Source organism: Sphaerodactylus townsendi, linkage group LG03, assembly GCF_021028975.2.
Source record: "Sphaerodactylus townsendi isolate TG3544 linkage group LG03, MPM_Stown_v2.3, whole genome shotgun sequence".
Classification (NCBI taxonomy): Eukaryota; Metazoa; Chordata; class Lepidosauria; order Squamata; family Sphaerodactylidae; genus Sphaerodactylus; species Sphaerodactylus townsendi.
In genome coordinates this window covers 20,125,572-20,145,598 of record NC_059427.1, presented here as the reverse complement: position 1 = coordinate 20,145,598, position 20,027 = coordinate 20,125,572, and the positions used below count along the sequence as shown (strand labels likewise).

The following is a 20,027-nucleotide window of genomic DNA, read 5'->3' as shown; positions in this document are numbered from 1 at the left end:
ATGTGGGTTTATAGACTCTTTTCTGATACGTGCTTGGGAGGGAGTGGAACCTACGGCTGCCATAGAGATGCTTCCTTAAACCCAGAAGCTGGGCTTTGCTACCTTTAAGACAAATCCATCCCCCCTACTCTGGGGAAAGCAATCTTTGGATACCAGAACTCAGTCCCCCACTTTGCCATTTGCTCATCACAACTTCTTATCAAAAGATACAGAGCGGGATGATCCACAGGATTTAGAGACTCCAATTTTTCATCCACTAGATAAAGAAACGAACAAAAGCGCTGAAGGAAAAGCATATAATCTGCATAACTTACAAACGACAGCTCCAATCACAACGAGGAGAAGGAGGATGACAACTCGATACAAGAAAGCTATGCCTTTCACAACTCTTTCATTGGATAGCCATGCCTTGACTTTGCTCACTGGTGAATCGCAAGCTGCAGCAGGAAAAAACGTTCATTAGTATTTCAGGATTGCAAAGGTTGGGTTTTTTCCATCTCTATTTGAGCAACAAAGGTGGGTCAGGCCTTGAGCTGAGAAGTGCAAATGTTCTGTGTGTCTAAATTTAACCCCCAACGTTTGAATGGAAGATTTACATCCTGGACAGAAAAACAGGAAAATTATGACCATCAATCCGAGCACTGCATCCAAGAAGTGATGTAGACAGACTCACTACAGCAAGGTCAGGAAGGAGGAGCTGCTCCAGGTCAAGCAATCAGTAGAGGAAGAAAAAAAGAGGCCTGAAAAGAATACATCAGAAAGTCAAGAGCCAGCATTGAAAGAGATCCACAAGGCAGATGCTGAAAGCCAAGAATCAAAAGAAGGTATGAGAGCCTTGGTTTAAAACCACGAAAGGGCAGTGGCTAAACAAAGCCACTCCATGGGCCAGTACTTTTAAGAAATTGAAGGTTGACAACAAGCAAACATAGGAATTGGCTCGGGAACTCTAAAAGAAAAGAAACTGAAGGCCTGGTTTTGCTGCCCAGGGCGAAGCATTAGGACAAAATGCACGAAAATAAAGACCGCAGAATCGAAAAGTCTACAATGACCCCAAAGTGCGTCTCTGCAAAGAGTGTGATGAAACCGTTAAGACACATCATCTGCTGCTGTAAGAAAATAGCCGACGAGCTATCTCGAGAGCGTCACAATAGGCTGGCAACAATGGTGCACTGGAACCTTTGCCCAAAAGTGCGGCCTGCCCTGTAGCAAGACCTGAGTACTGACACAAGCCAGAGAAGTCCACAGAAATGAAGAAGCAAAAACTCTGGGACTTTTAGAATTACAGACAGACAGACACCTGGCACACAACACCCCGAACATAACAGTGATAGAAGAAACATGTTTGGATCATCGATGTTGCTGTGCCAGTTAACAGGGTAGAGGACAAAGGGAAGCTGGAAAAGATCACAAAATACAAGGACCTACAAATTGAAGTTGAGCGATTGTGGCAAAAAAAAAGAACAACAGTATCCACTAGTAGTCCAGGTGCTCTAGGAGGAATCCAGAAATCTTGAAAAAGAAGAAAACATCTACGGAAAGCCTAAACTTGGACAGAACATCAGTCCACATGCTGCAGAAAGCAGCACTTCTAGGAACTGCACATATTCTACGCAAATACCTCTAATATCCTAGGTCCTTGGGAAGGACTCGATATTCAGAGATGAATTCCAGACACTTGTGCTGTGTTGTTATGTGTATAATAATAATAATAATAATATGAGCTTGCCTTTGCCAGTGGTGGTACTGGTGAGTTATTTTGGTAGCTTCTGAGAAGTATGGTCAGCTTGTTTAGGTCAGGTCTCAGCATTCAGATTTACACTAGTTACATGACTTTCAAAATATTCATAGGACTCCATACATACATAAACTTTATTGGAACAGAGTATCATAACCCTTTCTAGGAACAAATGTGGACCTGGTGGGAAGAAAAGCTACTAAGCTCTAACTGTTAACACTCCCCCTCCTCCCAAATTTTTTATTTGTGGTGCATTTTCCAGTTTCCTAATGTCTGCCTGCTGCTTTCAGGAAATGTCTGAATCTTATTTGACTCCGTTTATGTTGCAGGATGGAGATTGCCGGAGGAGGAGGAGACTGCGCCTTTCTGGACAATACAGCCAAAGCTATTTCTTCAGGATGCCACACAAAATTGCCTTGGATCTGCAGCAAGCCTGCTTCATATATAACTAAGGAAGCCACAGATACATAGGCAGAAATGTGGTTTGGGACAGGAAAACAGATGCAGTTTTTGCTCACTAGCCGATCGGAAAATCATGCTGTTATGACTTGGTCAACAATTTATCAGGGACAACCTCAGCATCAGCAGTGGGCAGAATGGGGCAGATTCCAAGCCCTCATCCCTGCAACTACACAATTATTTTTTCTTTTTTCTCACTGCAACCACAATCAAGTGGAGAATGGCAGCTTTGTTACATCATGGCGATGGATGCTAAGCTCTTGCCAACAGGACACTTTGCCAGTAACGTAGCTTCCATAAGATGGCGTGGGGATAGGCACCTGGTAGGCTGCCGGTGGGGGTCCGCGTGGGAGCAGAAAAATCACCCCACCCTCATCCTTCCCTCAGCCAGGGCCACCGGAGGCCAGTGGGAGCTGATTGCCGCCCCCCCTGCCCAGCCCCACCAGGTCCCACCACTGGTCCCGCCATCCAGTAAGAGAGGCACGGGGGTCCATGGGGAAAAGAATTGTGAGTCTGCGTGGGCTTTATTTTTTTTGACACTTTCCACTTTGCTTGCCATTCTGCGCCAGTCACCTTATTTTCATTAATAGCAAATCAGTAGATATCAAGGAGAATTTTTTTTAATTTTCTACGTGTCACAGATAAAACGTCAAAAATATACTCAGTCATCTTTGAGCAGAATTAGGCATCTCAAGGTTAAGAATGGTTTTAAAAAGATAAGACAGCCTTTTGATAGAAGCATTGCATACTAACAAAGTATGGGCCTTTCCGCCTTCTCGCCTTCAGCCTCAGCGGCCGCGAAGCCACCGTTTCCAACCTCACACTTCCCCAGCGAGGTTTCAGGAAAAGCGAGGCTTAAAGCGCTACCGTCGCTTTCGAAGCCCTCCCTCCCGCACAACTGTCGACCTACTGTGTTGCAGCCATCTACGCAGCGTCGCGAGGCCTGGGGACCGCCCCCCCCTGCCTGCGCTGGAGTGGTCGCCAGGGCAGGGGTGCCTTCATCCCAGGCTGATGTGCTGATCAAACATGGTCGAGCCATCGGCACTCCATGGCGCCGTCTTCCGGTTGTTTCTGCGTTAAACGCGAGCGGTTCCAGAGTTGAGTCGGCGATGGAATGCGCCGACCAACCCCATGTCGCAGGATTTTTAGCATCAAATAACAAGTATGCAATTGCACTATGTGTATGCCCATATTTTAAATGCCTTGGTTTTCACCAGGCTGTTAACTCATTTTTTTCCCCACACTGTCTTATCGTCTACTGCTAGAAGAAGAAGAATTTGGGTTTATACCCTGCCTTTCAATCCTATAAGGAGACTCAAGGCAGCTTGTTATCACCTTCCCTTTCCCTCCCACCAACAGACACCTTGTGAGGTTGGTGGGGCTGAGAGAATTCTGAAAGAACTGTGACTAGCCCAAGGTCACCCAGCAGGAACCAAGGAGTGGGGAAACAAATCTGGGTCACCAGATCTGGGTCACAAGAGTCTGCCACTCAGGTGGAGAAGTGGGAAATCAAACCCGGTTCTCCAGGTTAGAGTCTAGCTGCTCTTAACCACTACATCATACTGCTAGTCTGAGAATTGTGCTAAGTGTAATTTTGTTATTTGAGTGATTGTTCTGTCTCTGGCTTTTTTTTCTCGTCGCGGAACTTTCTGTATGTCTGTATTTTTTTAAAGACTCATTTTAACGTGCCAATTTATTGCTATTCATGGCTGCTTGGGCTAATTCCCGTGTATGGAAACGCTTCCAGATTAGGACAACAGTGCATGAGACAGATGATATTTACAGAAATTAGATTGTAATTCTTCCCCTTCCACCATCACTTTGTTTCCCTGACATGAAACAACCCAAGCAACACAGTTGGGAGAACTTTCATGTAATATATACTCAAACAGTACATGTGCACTGTGATATTCCTGGAAATTAGTCAATAGAATCATGAAATGGAGTGGGCAACAAGAATGAGAAAAGAATGCTGCAGGACAGGGTTAACAGTATTAGCCAGTTTTCGGGCTGTATGAAACGTGTTCTAGCAGCATTCTCTCCTGACGTTTCACCTGCATCTGTCGCTGGCATCTTCAGAGGATCTGATGGTAGGAATGCCAGCCACAGATGCTGGAGTGAAAGCTATCGAAGCTGCTAAATGCAATACAACACTCCAGTAATTCCGACTGTGACAGCCCAGCCGACAATACATTGGAATCACGGGGACTTTGTTGGTGGACATTTCCAATGGTGATCAAACATGATTAGCCAGTTGCTGCTCAGCGATGCTGGAAGCCTTCTGGTCATTCATATTAGGAGAGCTGCTGTCTCGCAGACCCATGTGGTTATTGTATTGCATTCTTCAGAAATTATTTGGTTCCCATTCAGTCTCCCACAGAAGTTTTCTTCAACTGGACCTAGTTCCTGAAATCTGCAGAACAAATAAGAAAACAGAGTTTGTAAAAAAAAAAAAAAAGGTATAAGCAACCACTATCTCCACCTTCTGTATGATAACTTTTTTAAAAAAATAATTGCTGTTTCTGGGATTTCCTGTTCAATAGGAATCCTGTCTCAGGCATATGTAACCTCTAACTGTGGGTTCTGTGGGGCAGAACTTGGAATGAGTTTGCAACAAGAAATTTTAAAAAACAAAATGGTTTACTTTCTTAACATATAACATCAACATTTAACATCAAACTTCAAGGTCCTGTTCAGGTTGCATTTTCAAGACCTTATATTTACAGTCTACTGATACTGCCAAGTCCAATTCTTCTTTGCAAGTGGGTTGGCTCCTGAAGACTCCAAGGGCTGGATGAACAGGATTCAAATGATGAAGGTTTCCAGGAGAACTCTCACCCATTACAAACATAAAAAAACCCTTAACAAGGTGTTAAAGTCTTATACAAACAGGTCGAGTCTGGTAGCATTCTCCTCCAATCTACATGAGCTCTGCAGCCTTCTGCTGCCTTGAGTCTCCACCCCTTTCTGGGTCAACCCAATCTGAGCATGGGGGTTACACATACTTACCATGTTGTCCTGTCATACAACATACCTGAAAGCCTGCCAGTTCCCATATGAACTCACCAGATCAGTATGGTCATCTGTGGAGCCCTGTGCCGGTTGCCCGAGCATCTGAGTCCATATTGGTGGCAACCTGAGAAAGGGTCTTCTCTGTTGTGGCATTAAAGCTATGAATTTCCCCTCCCCAGTCCATCCTTATCTATTGTCATCAACTAGTGGGTGAGATTTTCTCCTTTGTTTCCCATTCCCTTATTGACCCTCCTTCCTGGTTGTTTTTATCTTGATTTTTTAAAAAAATGCATTTTTTTTAAAGCTGTTTTTAATGTCTTTTTAACTGTTCACCCACCTTGAAGACCTACAATAGGACAGCAGGATACAAATGCTTTAAATGGCTATAGCAACACAATTTATGAATGTGTAGATGCTTGGTATCACAGGGAAATATTTTGACAGCTGTGAAAAAGGCAAACTCTATGCTGGGGATAATTAGGAAAGGAGTTGATAATAAAACTGCAAAATCATGCCCCATATATAAAGCTGTGGTCGCGACAGCACTTGGAGTACTGTGTCCAGTTCTGGTGTACATCTCAAAAGGATATTGAAGAGATAGAAAAAAAAGTGCAGAGAAGGAGGTAGCGAGGGATGATTAGAGAAGTTGGGAGCACCTTCCTTATGAGGGAGGCTGCAGCGTTTGGGGCTCTTAGTTTGGAGGAGGCGTCTGAGGGGATATGACTGAAAGTCTATAAAATTATGCGTAAGGGTAGAAAATGTTGACAGAGAAATTTTCTCTCTTTCTCTGATACTTACTAGAACCAGGGGCATTCATTGAAAATGCTGGGGAAGAATTAGGACTAATAAAGGAAACACTTACTACTTCACACAAGCGTGTGATTGGTGTTTGGAATATGCTACCACAGGAGGTGGTGATAGCACCCAACCTGGATAACTTTAAAAGACTGGACAGATTTATGGAGGAGAAATTAGATCTATGGCTACCAATCTTGATCCTCTTTGATTTGAGATTTGCAAATGCCTTAACTGAAGACCAGGTGCTTTCGGGAGCAGCAGCAGCAGAAAGAGCCATTAGCTTTCACCTCCTGCGTGAGCTCCAAAGGCACCTGGTGGGCCACTCGCAGTAGCAGAGTGCTGGACTAGATGGACTCTGGTCTGATCCAGCAGGCTAGTTCTTATGTTGCCATGACTGAGCCTGGGTGGCATGCATCACACATGGCAAACGACAAACGGGGCAGTGGGATGTGTGTATGTTACAGCAAAGATGATGGAGCAGGCGAAGGCACAGAATTTCAGTAGCTGACTGTATTTAAAAAAATTCATGGGCCACCCATTTCAGAAGATGCTTCTCAAAATTGAAGTACTCACAATTTATCATTAAAGGGAGAGCCGTCCAACCAGGTCCATTTTCTTTCAGGAAATGTAGCCTTTAGTCCAATCCACAGCAGTTGTGCCCCTTCTGCAATACTTTGTATGAAGGCCTGTAAGCATGAATGCAACTGATCTAGCAACACTGCATGACTGATAAGTATAGCATGGAGTCTTATGTGAAATCCCATGTCTCAATACAGTTCTGGTTCTTTCTAACCAAGAGCAAGGAAAGTGATTGTTAATAACATATCTGCATTCCTCCATACTCCCTGAAAAAAACATGCTGATTTCACAGACTTGACCGGAAAGCCAGGAGCCATTTCAAAGACAGAGAGCAAGGCTGACTTCTCTGAGAAACTGCTTGCCAATTGGCCTCCAACATGTTCTGTGGCCCGAGGAACAGGAATTCTATTATGAAACACACTGCCCACAATTTTCTTGCACCCCCACTGAAGTTCAGCTCTCTGCAGAAGTAAAAATATACTTATTTTTACTGGTCGCCGCATCTCAAAAAGGATATTGAGGAGATAGAAAAAGTGCAGAGAAGGGCAACAAGGATGATTGAGGGACTGGAGCACCTTCCTTATGAGGAGAGGCTGCAGCGTTTGGGACTCTTTAGTTTGGAGGGGAGACGTCTGAGGGGGGATATGGTTGAAGTCTATAAAATTATGCATGGGGTAGAAAATGTTGACAGAGATAATTTTTTCTCTCTTTCTCACAATACTAGAACCAGGGGGCATTCATTGTTCTTATGTTCTTACCACTTCTTCCTGATTCTGTATCACGAGCAACTGAGAGTGTTTCACTGTGCAATCTTCCTTGCTCTTATTCCAGGTTTGCCTTTCTTTGGAGATCCAGTAGCATTTGTTCTCATGAAGGCTCCAGTTCTGAGGACACACTCCACAGCTGGACTTCTCTAAATGAAAGAGAGAGAAAAAAACAGGAAAATAGAGATGTTTACATTTCACAAAGAGTTCCATCCAAACTGCACTTTCTTGGTGTGGGTGGGGGAGAGATCATCATGGAGACGTTCACATTCTAGGTTTCCCTAAGTTTTGTTGCATATTTTCCTAAACCTGTTTTGGTAAGACCTTCCCCTGGAACTTTGTACCAAAGCACATTCCAGATGAGATAAAAGGTGTTATAATTAGTTGCAGCAGTGGCGTAGTGGCTAAGAGCAGGTTCACTCTGATCTGGAGAAACTGGGTTTGATTCCCAGCTCTGCCGCTTGAGCTGTGGAGGCTTACCTGGGGAATTCAGATTAGCCTGTGCACTCCCACACATGCCAGCTGGGTGACCTTGGGCTAGTCACAGTTCTTCTGAGCTCTCTCAGCCCCACCTACCTCTCAAAGTGTTTGTTGTGAGGGGGGAAGGGCAGGGAGATTGTCAGCCCCTTTGAGTCTCCTATAGGAGAGAAAGGGGGGATATAAATCCAAACTCATCTTCTTCTTCTTGCATTTTTTGTTTTGCTTTATTTTTGTGTTATATTATGCCTTTAAAAGACTGCAAGGTATAAGTTGTAATAATGCCACAAATTGATTTTACCTTGTGTGGACTCACAAGAGGCTCTTTTCAGCTACCACTCCCAGGTTTTCAAATTTCCCCAGAAGGTACTGTTTCCTTTTCACTTCTACAGAAAACTGAAATGCCCATTACGCATAGAACGGTTACTTCGGGACTCTTCTCTGTGCAGTGGGCTTGCAGAGGGCTCTCTTCATGTTTCTCTGTTTATATGTGAGGAGGCACTCCCTCCTTTCCCCAGGGTTTTTCTTTAGCAAGTTCTCCAGACCTGGTTCTCTTCCCATCAAGTGAATCTTAAAGGCACATATCTCATTACACCTAGTAGTCAAGACTACTGGCTTAGCCCTTTAAGCTGCACTTTTGTCGATATTATGTCCAAAAGTAATCCTGCCTAAATGAATGAGGCAAAGCAATTCCTGGACCACAGGCTACTAAAGAAGGGGACTGTCCTAGAGCAGATATTCTCTCCCCCTCCCTGCCCCGCCCCACCCCGCCCCGCCCCACCATGCAACACTTTCTGTTGCTGGTCCTGCTGATGCCAGAGGACAGAAGCCTGTTATCTCCAAGTTCTCTTTATATTGATATCTTAAAATATCAAAAAGAGGTTGGTGTTGTGTGAGTGAACTTCTTTTTTGTTACTTGAAGCATCTGGCAACATGGAAGGGAGGGTGAGGAGGAAGGTGTGCAAAGCGGCACAAGGGAGAGGGAAGGCTGGCTGTGGGTGGAGGAAAGATGTTTGGGGCCAAACTGTGCTCACTGGCAAATCTCCCTGCTCTGATGGCGAAGCAAATTAAAAACTGTGCTAAAAGTGGTCTGGCTTGCTGCGAAGAAAATGGAAAGTGAAAGCAAGGCTTGAGGAAACAAGTCTGTACAGGAAATATTGTTGTGGTGGCCATTTGCCCCCATCGCGCAGCAAGTACATTGTGTCTAATTGGCCAGAGGGTTTTGTTCCAGAAAGCCTTTGGATTAAATAATTAATGAGAAAGTTTGACTCCTCTTTAACTGTATTTTTATTGTGCCCTCTTGTTTTATTGTTTGGTTTTAAAGATGTTGTGAACCACTGGGGGCGGTGAGAGAGGGCTGATGGGGCTGAAAGGTGGCATAAAAAATAAATTAACTATATCAGGGTTCCCAACATTTTTAAACATGCAGCCCCCTTGGGAATTCTGACACAGTATGATAGGTGCAGCCATAAAATGGCTTCCACCGGTGGCTGACCTAGCCACAAAGTGGCTACTGCAGCTCAACTTCCGTTGCTCAGTGGACATCATTTTGCTGTGGTTCCAACTGCTGCCAAAGCAAAAACAACAACAACACAGATCTGCAAAACCAATCAAATTTCCAACAGTCAATAAGAAGTCTTGCCGGGCAAAGCCACCACTGTCGAAACACACTTTGTGGGACCCGTGGCACCCATGGGCACCAGGTTTGGGAGCCCTGCACGAGATTTAAAAAATGCGTTTGGAATTGTTCTACATACTTTCTGTGTTTGTGATCATGGCTTCAGACGTGCTACAAGAAGTAGGTTTGGCTACTATGTGCATTTTAATCCAAAGCTTTGTTATTTATTCAAAAAAGACTTACAATGCAATCCTTGCAGCAGTGGCGTAGGAGATTAAGAGCTCATGTATCTAATCTGGAGGAACCGAGTTTGATTCCCAGCTCTGCCACCTGAGCTGTGGAGGCTTATTTGGGGAATTCAGATTAGCCTGGGCACTCCCACACACGCCAGCTGGGTGACCTTGGGCTAGTCACAGCTCTTCTGAGCTCTCTCAGCCCCACCCACCTCACAGGGTATTTGTTGTGACGGGGGAAGGGCAAGGAGATTGTAAGCCCCTTTTGAGTCTCCTACAGGAGAGAAAGGGGGGATATAAATCCAAACTCTTCTTCTTCTTCTTCTAAACAGGTCTACACAGAATCTTATTTAAGTCTACTCAATAGGGTTTATTTTTAGGAAGGCATTCTTAGGATCGTACTGTTCAGTTTATGTGATAATTTAAGGAACTGTTATGAGATATGTCCTTGACCCTCATTATTGAAAGGCAGTCCCTAAACTTACCTGTAATGGTGTTGTCAAGTGGCTTACACAGAAACTGTCTCAACCGAGACCAGTTGGACTTATTTTCTGTTCCATTGACTGGTCCCAGGGAGTGACAGTGTTTCTCCAGAGCATCCAGAGGTTGCCACAACTGAAAAACTTCAAACAAGAGTATCTATTTTGTTGACTGACATATTGAAAAATTGACACATGCACCATAACAAAAAATAACATTTAAACTTATACAGTGTGGCTTGGATCATTGCAGAGCAACAGCCCTGGTTTATCAACGGCTCAATGATATTGAAATGCAAACAGATCTCCCCTTGTTACCGGTGTTATATAAACCATTAAAATCTTGGACAGGTATCTCAGCTGCCCCTTACCTGTTCAACTTAACATCTATGAAATGCCGCTGGGCCTTTTCTAGGGCCCGTTTTGACGCTTTTCCATCAGCCAATCTAATGGGCAGATTTCAAAAAATCCCACGGCATAGGAGATTATGTGTTTGTAACTCAGGGGAAGTGGACTCTGTATTACATATTCTATTGCATTGTGAACTCCCTAAAAGGGAAAGGGAGGCTAATTCATCCATTGTTCATTCAGTACAGAAATTTAACTATAGCTAATTCCATTTCAGTTTTTGTGAGCATGTTACTGGAAGACCGAGTTTCTCTTATATCTCAGCAGGTAGCTAAATTTCATATGCTGGCACATAATAAGCGAAGAATCATGTTAGGACCAAGAGCCAGACCACATGATGGTGACTGTAATAATGCTATAAGCTGATGATATTTTTTGTGTATAGACTTATACCATGGATTTCTGTACAAATTCGATTTTTCTCTTTTGTTTACTGTTCTTCTTGTTCTTCTCTTCTCTTTTTTGCTGGCCTAATGGCCGTAATAAAACTGACTGACTGACTGACACATGCACCCAAAGTCAATTCAGTCTAGATAAAATGCTTCACACTATTGTGCAATAGTAGTGAAATTAATTGCAACCACTATGCAAGGCTGTCCCCACACCCATTGATTGAGGGTTCACTAACCAGTGCCCCCTCCAGCCTTTCCCCTGACCCAGGAGCAAGCCAGTCATTCCAGGACAAGGGTGGCAGGCTGCCCTCCATGTTGGCCCATAAAAACCGTCCTGCTTCCTCCCCCCGTCCCCCCTGCCCTCTCCCCACTCCACCCTCCCCCAGACAAAAGCCCTCACACTTCCCATCTCCCAAACCACCCACACAAAAGCCCTCCTGCTTCACCCCCACTCCACCCTCTCCCCACCCTGCCCCCTCCCAGACAAAAGCCCCCCCCCACTTCACCTTCTGCCCTCTCCCAAACCCCAAATGAACCCAGGCCCAGCAGGGAAGCAGATTACCATTCGGCTGCCCCATCCCCCTTTCCACATTCCATTTTATTTAACATTAAAATGGCTTTGGGGCTAATTAACCACGACACTACAAAACTCTCACAAAATTCAGTCCTCCCTCCCTCTTAAGAACCACCCCGCAAATTTCAAGTGCCACGGGGGCCCCTTTTACCAGATCCTGAAGTAGAGCCCTTCGGGAATGGGCAGGGCAGGAATGTGTGTGTGAGCGAGAGAGAGCGAGAGATGAATTTCCACATGAATGAACTACAGACATGGGTCTTTTTATCAGTCTGCTAATTCAAGGGTCTAACTCAGGGGTCGGCAACCCGCGGCTCCAGAGCCGCATGCGGCTCTTTCGCCCCCGTACTGCGGCTCCACAACAGCAATGCCAGCAACTGCAAGTTGCACTTGTGATGCGGCGAGCGCGCCTCCTTCCCCACCCCCTCCTCCCTCCCTCCCTCCCTCCCTCGTTGGTTCCGCCGCTGGCACCTATCTCGCCCGCTTGGCTGAAGGCAGGGCTTGGGGAGGCTGAAGGCGGGACTTGGGGAGGCAGGGCCAAATGGCTCTTTGGGTGCTAAAGGTTGCCAACCCCTGGTCTAACTAATGCACCTTGATGGCTGTCAGAGTTAGAATGTCATCACCCATGTTTTGTCATTCGCACAATACAATCATGGGCTCATTCCGCACATGCAGAATAATGCACTTTCAAACTTCTTTCAGTGCTCTTTGAAGCTGTGCGGAATAGCAAAATCTGCTTGCAAACAGTTGTGAAAGTGGTTTGAAAATGCATTATTTTGCATGTGCGGAAGGGGCCCTAGCCAAAAGACCAGGAAGTGGCTGAGTAGGCAGGCACCCCCTCCCTCCCTCATTGTTCCACATGGCACCTTCCTGAAGGTGCACATTCAGTGGAAGATGACAACCACGCTGGATAGGTGGTGCATACCATTCTTCGGTCAAGGGTACATGATTTATAATTCCATACAACCAACATGACTAGAAGTTTGCTGATCTGATTTAAGGACTTAGCATTTTCAAGCTACTACTAAGCAAGTGAAAACTTCAACACAAGGCTTAGAGTTACTCACCCCAAGTAGCCAGAATTACCACAGCTCCTATTAAGAGGACAATCAAAGTGCATCCAACCCCGACCATGAGCTTCTGGCAGTGAGAATATCTTGGCAGAGTGTCTGCAAGTGTTTGGGGAAAGAGAGTTAGCCTGTAACACATTATGTTGACTATGAATCATGTACCCTAGGTAACAGCAACATTCATACTTGAATTGAAACAAAGAGGATTGGGTCATCTAGTCAAACCCAATGTCTAAAGGTGAGTATTCCAACCATCAGTCACTCGAGAGATATCCACTACATTCAGACAACATGTTCTTTAGAGAACGTTGTCTACAATTCACTAGGGCAGTGATGGCGAACCTTTTTAAGACCGAGTGCCCAAATTGCAACCCAAACACCAGTTATTTATCGCAAAGTTCCAACCCGGCAATTTAACCTGAATGCTGAGGTTTTAGTTTAGAAAAAACCGGTTGGCTCCCTCTTCCTCCGCCCCACCTGCTCAAGCAGGGGCCAGCCTGCTCTGTCCTCCAGCAAGTCCTCTGTGCCTCTCTAGCATATCTGCCTCCTCTGCACCCCCCACCTCGGACAGCAGCCACCTGGAGCACAGGCACCAGGCCAGCAAGCCAAGTCATCACTGCTCACCACGTTGCGCGCACGTCGTGCTCAGTGGCCCAGGCCAGCCTAGATGTGTGTGTGTGTGGGGGGGGGTGATTTTCTGCCCCCCCACATGACAAACTGTGTGTGTGTGTGCCCACAGAGAGGGCTCTGAGTGCCACCTCTGGCACCCGTGCCATAGGTTTGCCATCACTGCACTAGGGAAACACGTAGTTTTTCTTTTGTTCCATTAAACATAATTTCCTAATGGCAACAATTGGAAATGTTCCTCCTCGGGTGAACGTGGCCACCACAAAAGTAGACTGACTGGGAGCAATGTGCACACACCACATCACCTCTATTGCAGACATGAGACCCCCAAACTACCATAGTACATTAAAGATAACAGCCCTCTAATTGGTACCAACAAAACCCCTCTTCTGTACCTTGGATCTGAGATGGAAGGCTGCATTTTCCATGTTCTTTCCTTGACTTAAAGCTAAGTGCCATGTAGCCTTCCTTATCTTCCATCTGGCAAGATAATCTTGAAGCAAATTCCTCTACAAATTAAAGTCTCCCTTGACGGGAAACAGTCTGATGAGAATGAACCATCTCTGCTTCTCTCAAACCCAGTTCTGTGCAAGAAGCAACAGTGATCGCTTCTCTGAGGCAGAGAAGAGAACCGCAAAGGAAACAGGGCCTCTGAGCACTGGGCCACCCTCCGCATCTCTGCAACCATCTTCAGGTGTGAACTTTGCCAACTTTTTGTTTCTAAAAAGGACACTGAAGAATAGCAAAGGACATGTTCACATATTTCCATTAGGGAACAGCTTTCCCCAAGACACCTGCTGACTGACTTCTATTAGCTGGAGATGCCACAGATTGAGCTGGGGGGTTTCTACATACAAAATAAATGCTCCCTTTCACCAAACCACAGCTTTTCACCTGAACAAGAGGCTGAGAGAAGCCCTGATAAAGATCTGTGAGAGGTGGCTAACAGTTGTGGCCTAGTTGCAGGAAAAGATATTGCCTGATGATCAACGTGTGTCACACCACCCCCGTAAGTCATCAAATTGAAGAAATATTCTAACATTAGGAAGACCGTAACAAGGCCTCTTCCCCATTTTCAGTGACTCTCGGTTCCTTCCTTTTACCACTTGACCCTTAAAGTCTTTCAGCAGTAGCATAGCAAAACAACACAAAACATTTTCAAACCATTCCTTCAGTCACTGAAATCAGCCTTCACACCTCCTTTCTCGTTGAACACTTTTTCGTACCTATTTTCCAACCTCAGAGATAACAGTTTTACTTGCCCAGCATTCATAAAATGCCTCCCCACGGTTCTCGCAACTGGTATTTCCAAAAAAAAACTCGGAGCGTGTTACTGAAAGATGTAATCTCAACTCTGCTTACATAAGTACTCGCCACAGGATGCTGCTGACAGGCACTGGTACAAATGTCTTCTAACAAGGACTAGGGCCGTTTCCCCACTTTTAAAGTGACGTCGGTATCGTCTGGTCCAGGACCTTTTTAGCGCGAGGGTCGTGTTCCTGGGCTTCCCCACTGCCTCGTGCTCCGCGCGGGGTCATCAAAAGGCGCCATTTTGAGTAGCGCCAGAATGACCTGCGTTGAAGGGGCGCAAGAGCAGCAGAGTCAGGGCGGCTGCGTTGTTGCCGCCCCTGTAGTGGGGAGTGCAGGTGGACCCCGCGCTACTTGGCGAGATTAGCGCGCAGCAAACGGTGAGTGGGGAAAGGGCCTAGGTGTATTCATAGAGGGTTAAGTTTGCCAGAGGCTAGCTGCTGACGTTGGTATGATTTAAACCAGATTCAAACCCAAAAGTTACCGTTGATCAGCAGATGCTGGGAAAAGGACAGGTAGACTATTGTCTCCATGAGCTCCTGCGCCTGGGTCGGATGGATCAAAATTTAGCAGGAGTTCCTTATGGACCAGGTACCATGTCCCTGATGATCTTGCCATTTGTTGCTATCCTCTGCTGCTTTGCCTGTTTCCTGATGGGAGTTTGGGAACTGTTGGGGTGCTGACGTCAGAGTGTGGGTGCTTTGACTATTCTGTTCTCATCACTTTTCCCACCTTTCTTTTACTTCCCACAGCTTCTTCCTTGCTGCCTCTATGCCTCTCCCTGAGCCTCCTAGTGAGAAAACTCCAATCTTTAGTTTAGAGATAACACTGTCTTCTCTTGCTTTGTGAGCCCAGCTCTGTCATTGGTCGATTCCCCACTTCAAAAGTGAAAGTAGAGGGGACCCCTGCTCCGTGTTTGGCGTGCAGTTTCAAAAAGGTGTACTTCCAACCAGGATCCGAAATGACACGCGCTGAGGGGTGGAGGAGCGGCAGAATCGGGGTGATAGCGTTGTCACTGCGTTGTGGCTGGTGGTGTAGTGGGGAGTGCTGCAGGACCCCGGGGTATTTGCCGTGAGGAGCGCGCATCTAATGGTGGGTGGGGAATCGACCATTATGTAAACAACCAATGTCTCTTGCTTCCACCTGGCTTTAGCAAAGGGCCCCACCCAGTGGTGGGATTCAAATAATTTAACAACTGGTTGTTTACAACCGGTTCTGCCGAAGTGGTGCGAACCTGATGAATCCCACCACTGCCCCCACCCCACAAAAAGTATATCAATCCATGAGCCTGCTAGGCCCTTTCAGTCATGGGCCAAAATTTCTGCATAGAGCTTCAATAAAGAATATCATTGCTAACTCTGAGTTCTTCTTTTGGGCTTACAGACACAGGACTCAAAACCAGAGTTGGTTTGACCCAAGTGCCAACCCCCCCCCCCCCCCGTGTTCACATGTGAAGATATTACAGTGTGAGTAAGGTTGTAAACTGGTCTGCAGAAATATATCTTTCCCCTTTAACGGAGGCTTAATATGTGGGAATGGCTACCTTAACTTCTTTATAGCATTAAGGTAAATAACAGCTTTTATTAAAGAAACAGAAAAAAAATTCTCTTCAGGCAATCGGCAGCCCTATGTGCAAACAAACAAAATAGAGTGGGAGATGAGAATGCGGGTGGTCTTAGGAATCTAAGAAGAACTATTCAGAAGTAAGTTCCATGTCAGTCAAGGGGAATTGCTTCCAAGAAAAGGCATTCAGGATTGCAGCTGCAATAGCTCCAATCTGGTGAACCAGATTAGCTTGTGCACTACAGCATATGCCAGTTTGGTGACCTTGGGCTAGTTCCAGTTCTTTGGAGCTCTCTCAGCCCCACCTACCTTGCAGGGTATTTGTTGCAGGGTAGGGAAAGGAGATTTAAGTCTCCTTAAGTCTCCTTACAGGAGAAAAAGGGGGAGGGGGAATGTAAGTCCAAACTCTTCTTCTTCGTCATCTCTTATTCAGTATATGTAAGAGATGCATTCTGCACATGCTCAGGCTGCCAACAACCTGGAGAAATAATGCTTTCCCCTAACAGAGGTTGAACGGGATGTTTTTGTGGAAATGGAAATGCCTTTTACCTTTGTGCCATGGAAAGCACAAAGGGTCGCAGTGCACTGAATCTGAGGAGCTCAGTCTTTTATTTCAGAGTTTGGTTTAGGGTTGCCAGTCTCCAAAGGAGGTTTGGACATCTATCAGAATTACAGCTGATTTACAGACAACTTCCTGTCCTCCCCAGGCTCCAACTCCTCCTCCCTTAAATCTCCAGAAGTTTGCTAACATGGAATTGGCACCCCTATACCCCTCACCTCCAATGGTGGGCAGGGAAGAACTGGAAACCCTACTGCTGCCACTCAAGCTTTCTTCTCATTCTGGGTCTTTCCAATGTGTTGTTTACAACATGCTTTGCCACCAAATGCTACTCGAACGGTCCCAGAAACAGCCGGGAAGACGGCGCCGCGGAGTGCCGTCGCCCGGCCGACCTGGCGTGTCTCTGGCCGTCTGGCACGTCGCCGAGGCCTGGAGACACGCCCCCCCGGCCCTGCGCGACTGCTCCAGCGTCGCAGGGCAGGGGGCGTGTCCCCAGGCCTTGGCGACGCGCCGGCCGGCCGGAGACAAGGTAAGTGAAGGGGGGGAGGGCGCCTTGGAGCTCCAAGCCGCCGTTTTCCCAAAACCTCGCTTCCCGAGCGAGGTCGGAAAACGGCGGCTTTGCGCCGGTCGGGCGGTACGAGGGCGATGCGGCTGCAAAGCAGCTGCACCCCCTTTGCGAATGGCTCCCTGCCCGTGCCATATACTGGCCCGTGCCATATGCCCGCGCCATATACTGCCCGTGCGGAAAGGGCCTAAGAGAGAGTATCTGTACCTGTTGAGGTTTAGTTACTTCTTTAATACAAGATTTGTGGTGGGAGTTTTTTTGTTTTTGTTTTGCAGGCTGGAAATAATTGGAGAAGGACAATGCGTTTATCTAAACAATGAAGCTGCTCTCATCTCCTTAAGATGCCGCACAGAACTGTTTTGGATCTGCAGAAAAGCTGAAGCAAAGCTCAATTAGAAGAAACAATACAGACAGGGTTTCATAAAATGCACTGGGACACAGGGATTCAAGCTTTTGGATTTTGTGAGCACGTAGCTTGCTGGTAGGTGACTGGGAAAGGCAGTTGCAAACCACCCCATAAACAAAGTCTGCCTATACCCTTTCCCATCAAAAGATCTACATAGAATTGTAACTTCATCCACCACATGCTGGACTGTCTTTTTTAAGAATCCTCCACTTGGGTCCTAGTGCCTACCTATCAGAGCTAGATGGCATTCTGAAACAAGGAGCAAGACCAGGTGATCGGGAGCAACAGCTGCAGAAGGCCATTGCTTTCACCTCCTGCATGTGAGCTCCCAAAGGCACCTGGTGGGCCACTGCGAGTAGCAGACAGCTGGACTAGATGGACTCTGGTCTGATCCAGCTGGCTTGTTCTTATGTTCTTATGTTCTAAGGATGGGTTGAGGAAAATAAAAATCCCTGGTTGAGGAAAACAAAACAGGCCAAACGTGTTTTGGAAATGGGACCCGTATGAAGCCCCCCCTACGGTTTATATAACATCATTACACCTGTTATATTTGACCTGTGCGAAATCCGCTGAAGTGAGTCACATCAGGTGGATACTTTCCATCTCCTAAATAAGTCTGAATGTACACTTCCCAGGCCGTATTACTAAAGAAGACCATGTGGCCAAGATATAAATTTAAGTTGTCTGGGTTAACAGCATTTAAAAACTTTTTTTTAAAAAAAGCCTAAAATTTCGATGGAATGATGAGACCATACAATGGTGGCTGCCTGTGTCTCATTTTATTTTATGAACTGTATTAAACGTTTACACCCTGCCTTCCCCCTCGGCCCAAAGTGGCTCACAGATAACAATTCAAACATTTCAAGTTAAAACCAGATAAAATAAAACAGCCTGTTCCCCCTCCCAAAATATGCCTTGTTAACAACAACAACCTTTATTTGGCATTTAAAAATAGGTTCTAGAGCATTGCCAGACATTTTTGAAATACAAATCAAGAGTACATTCAAAGCGCAGACAGGAAGACTATATAGCAGTATATATTACTTAGAAAGTTCGGTTACTTGTAAAAGAAATTTTGCTACTTTTTCCAAGAGCATGACATCTGTGTTGTTTAACAGAAGCTCCACAACAGAACAGTCAGAGTCACGTTCAGATTTGTCTAGGGCCAACCTGGGAGAGAAATTCCTAATGCCCACATATCTCGGACAGTCAAGAATAATGTGAGCAAGAGTCTCCACTTGATTTTTACAGTGTGGACAAACCCAATCCTGAAGAGGTATGGATAAGTAGCGACCCTTTGTAATGGCCGATGGGAAGGTATTGGATCTGGCCCTTGTGATAATCCATCTCTGTTGGGGTTCAGTTAATAATTCAAGATATTTGGCTATGTGCTCCTGTTCCAGTATTATTCCGACAGAGAGGGGTGAGCATGATTTATTTGCTTGCCCCAACAAGATATGATATTCCTGTTCTAGAAGTTTACTTTTCAAGGTTTGGAAAATTTCTCTGGGTGTCAGCATACAGAGATCTTCCAGTAATAAATCTATTGAGTAAATTTTTGATTTGAGAAGTAATATGCCTTGTTGGTATATGCAGTTTGGTTTGTTGCAGACGTCAACCTCTACATGGCTTTCTTTTTGGTTTACAGAATATTTCAAACATGACAATGAGCATTACATCCTCCATCACCACTGAAGAAATCTAATGTACTTAATCCACTGGTTGTATTCAGGCATCACTACTAACCTCTGTTGGTTGTCAGGGGCATGAACACCGCTTGTTTGCCATGCTCATGGGGTTCCTCCCTCCTCACTTTATGCATGGAACATAATTCAAAATTTCCTGTTATGATGGAGCTCCACTTTGTTGAGATGCCTAAATGCAGGCACTCTGCCAAACTTCAGTTTGTTACTGTCCACAACAAGGGTTTTAAGCTAGGATTACGCTGACATTGGTCGAATCCCCACTACCGTCTTAGCCAGGTTTCAGAACACAAACCAACCAGGTTTGAGGGACGACCTCCCCACGGCTTGCGTGGCAGATTCCGTTTCTGGTGCTCGTTCTCCCTGTTAATCTGCGTTCCGGCAGGACCTGGTTGCAAGTGGCATAGACCCCATTAACACGGTTCAGAGCTGATTCGAGGGGAGGGATGAGGGTTGAAACCCTGACTCGTTTCCCGCCCTGGAGTGTGACACAGAATTTGGGCAACCAATCAGCACTGCCTTTCCTTGGTTTCATTTCCACTTTTGCGATCGGCCAGCAGAAGGGGATGCAAACATTAAACAGTCAAACGCGTAACTTTGAATCATTCATGGTTTAAACAGGTAACGATTAACTGTTTGCACAGTTAAACAGTTAAATGTTAAACTTTTACACGCTGGGGTTTTTTTGATCACACCCCTAC

At 45.8% G+C, this 20,027-nt stretch overlaps 1 protein-coding gene across 1 annotated transcript; it reads right to left on the bottom strand.

The window, feature by feature from the left end:
• Positions 1 to 4,383: 4,383 nt before the first annotated feature.
• On the bottom strand, positions 4,384 to 11,268 carry LOC125427735 (killer cell lectin-like receptor subfamily B member 1B allele A). Its single transcript, XM_048487289.1, has 5 exons — positions 11,191 to 11,268; positions 10,161 to 10,290; positions 7,342 to 7,496; positions 6,578 to 6,690; positions 4,384 to 4,607 (listed from the first exon to the last, which is right to left on the bottom strand). Exons 1-5 carry the CDS (start codon positions 11,266 to 11,268, stop codon positions 4,484 to 4,486), a joined length of 600 nt encoding a protein of 199 aa, XP_048343246.1. The 3' UTR covers positions 4,384 to 4,483.
• Positions 11,269 to 20,027: the final 8,759 nt, after the last annotated feature.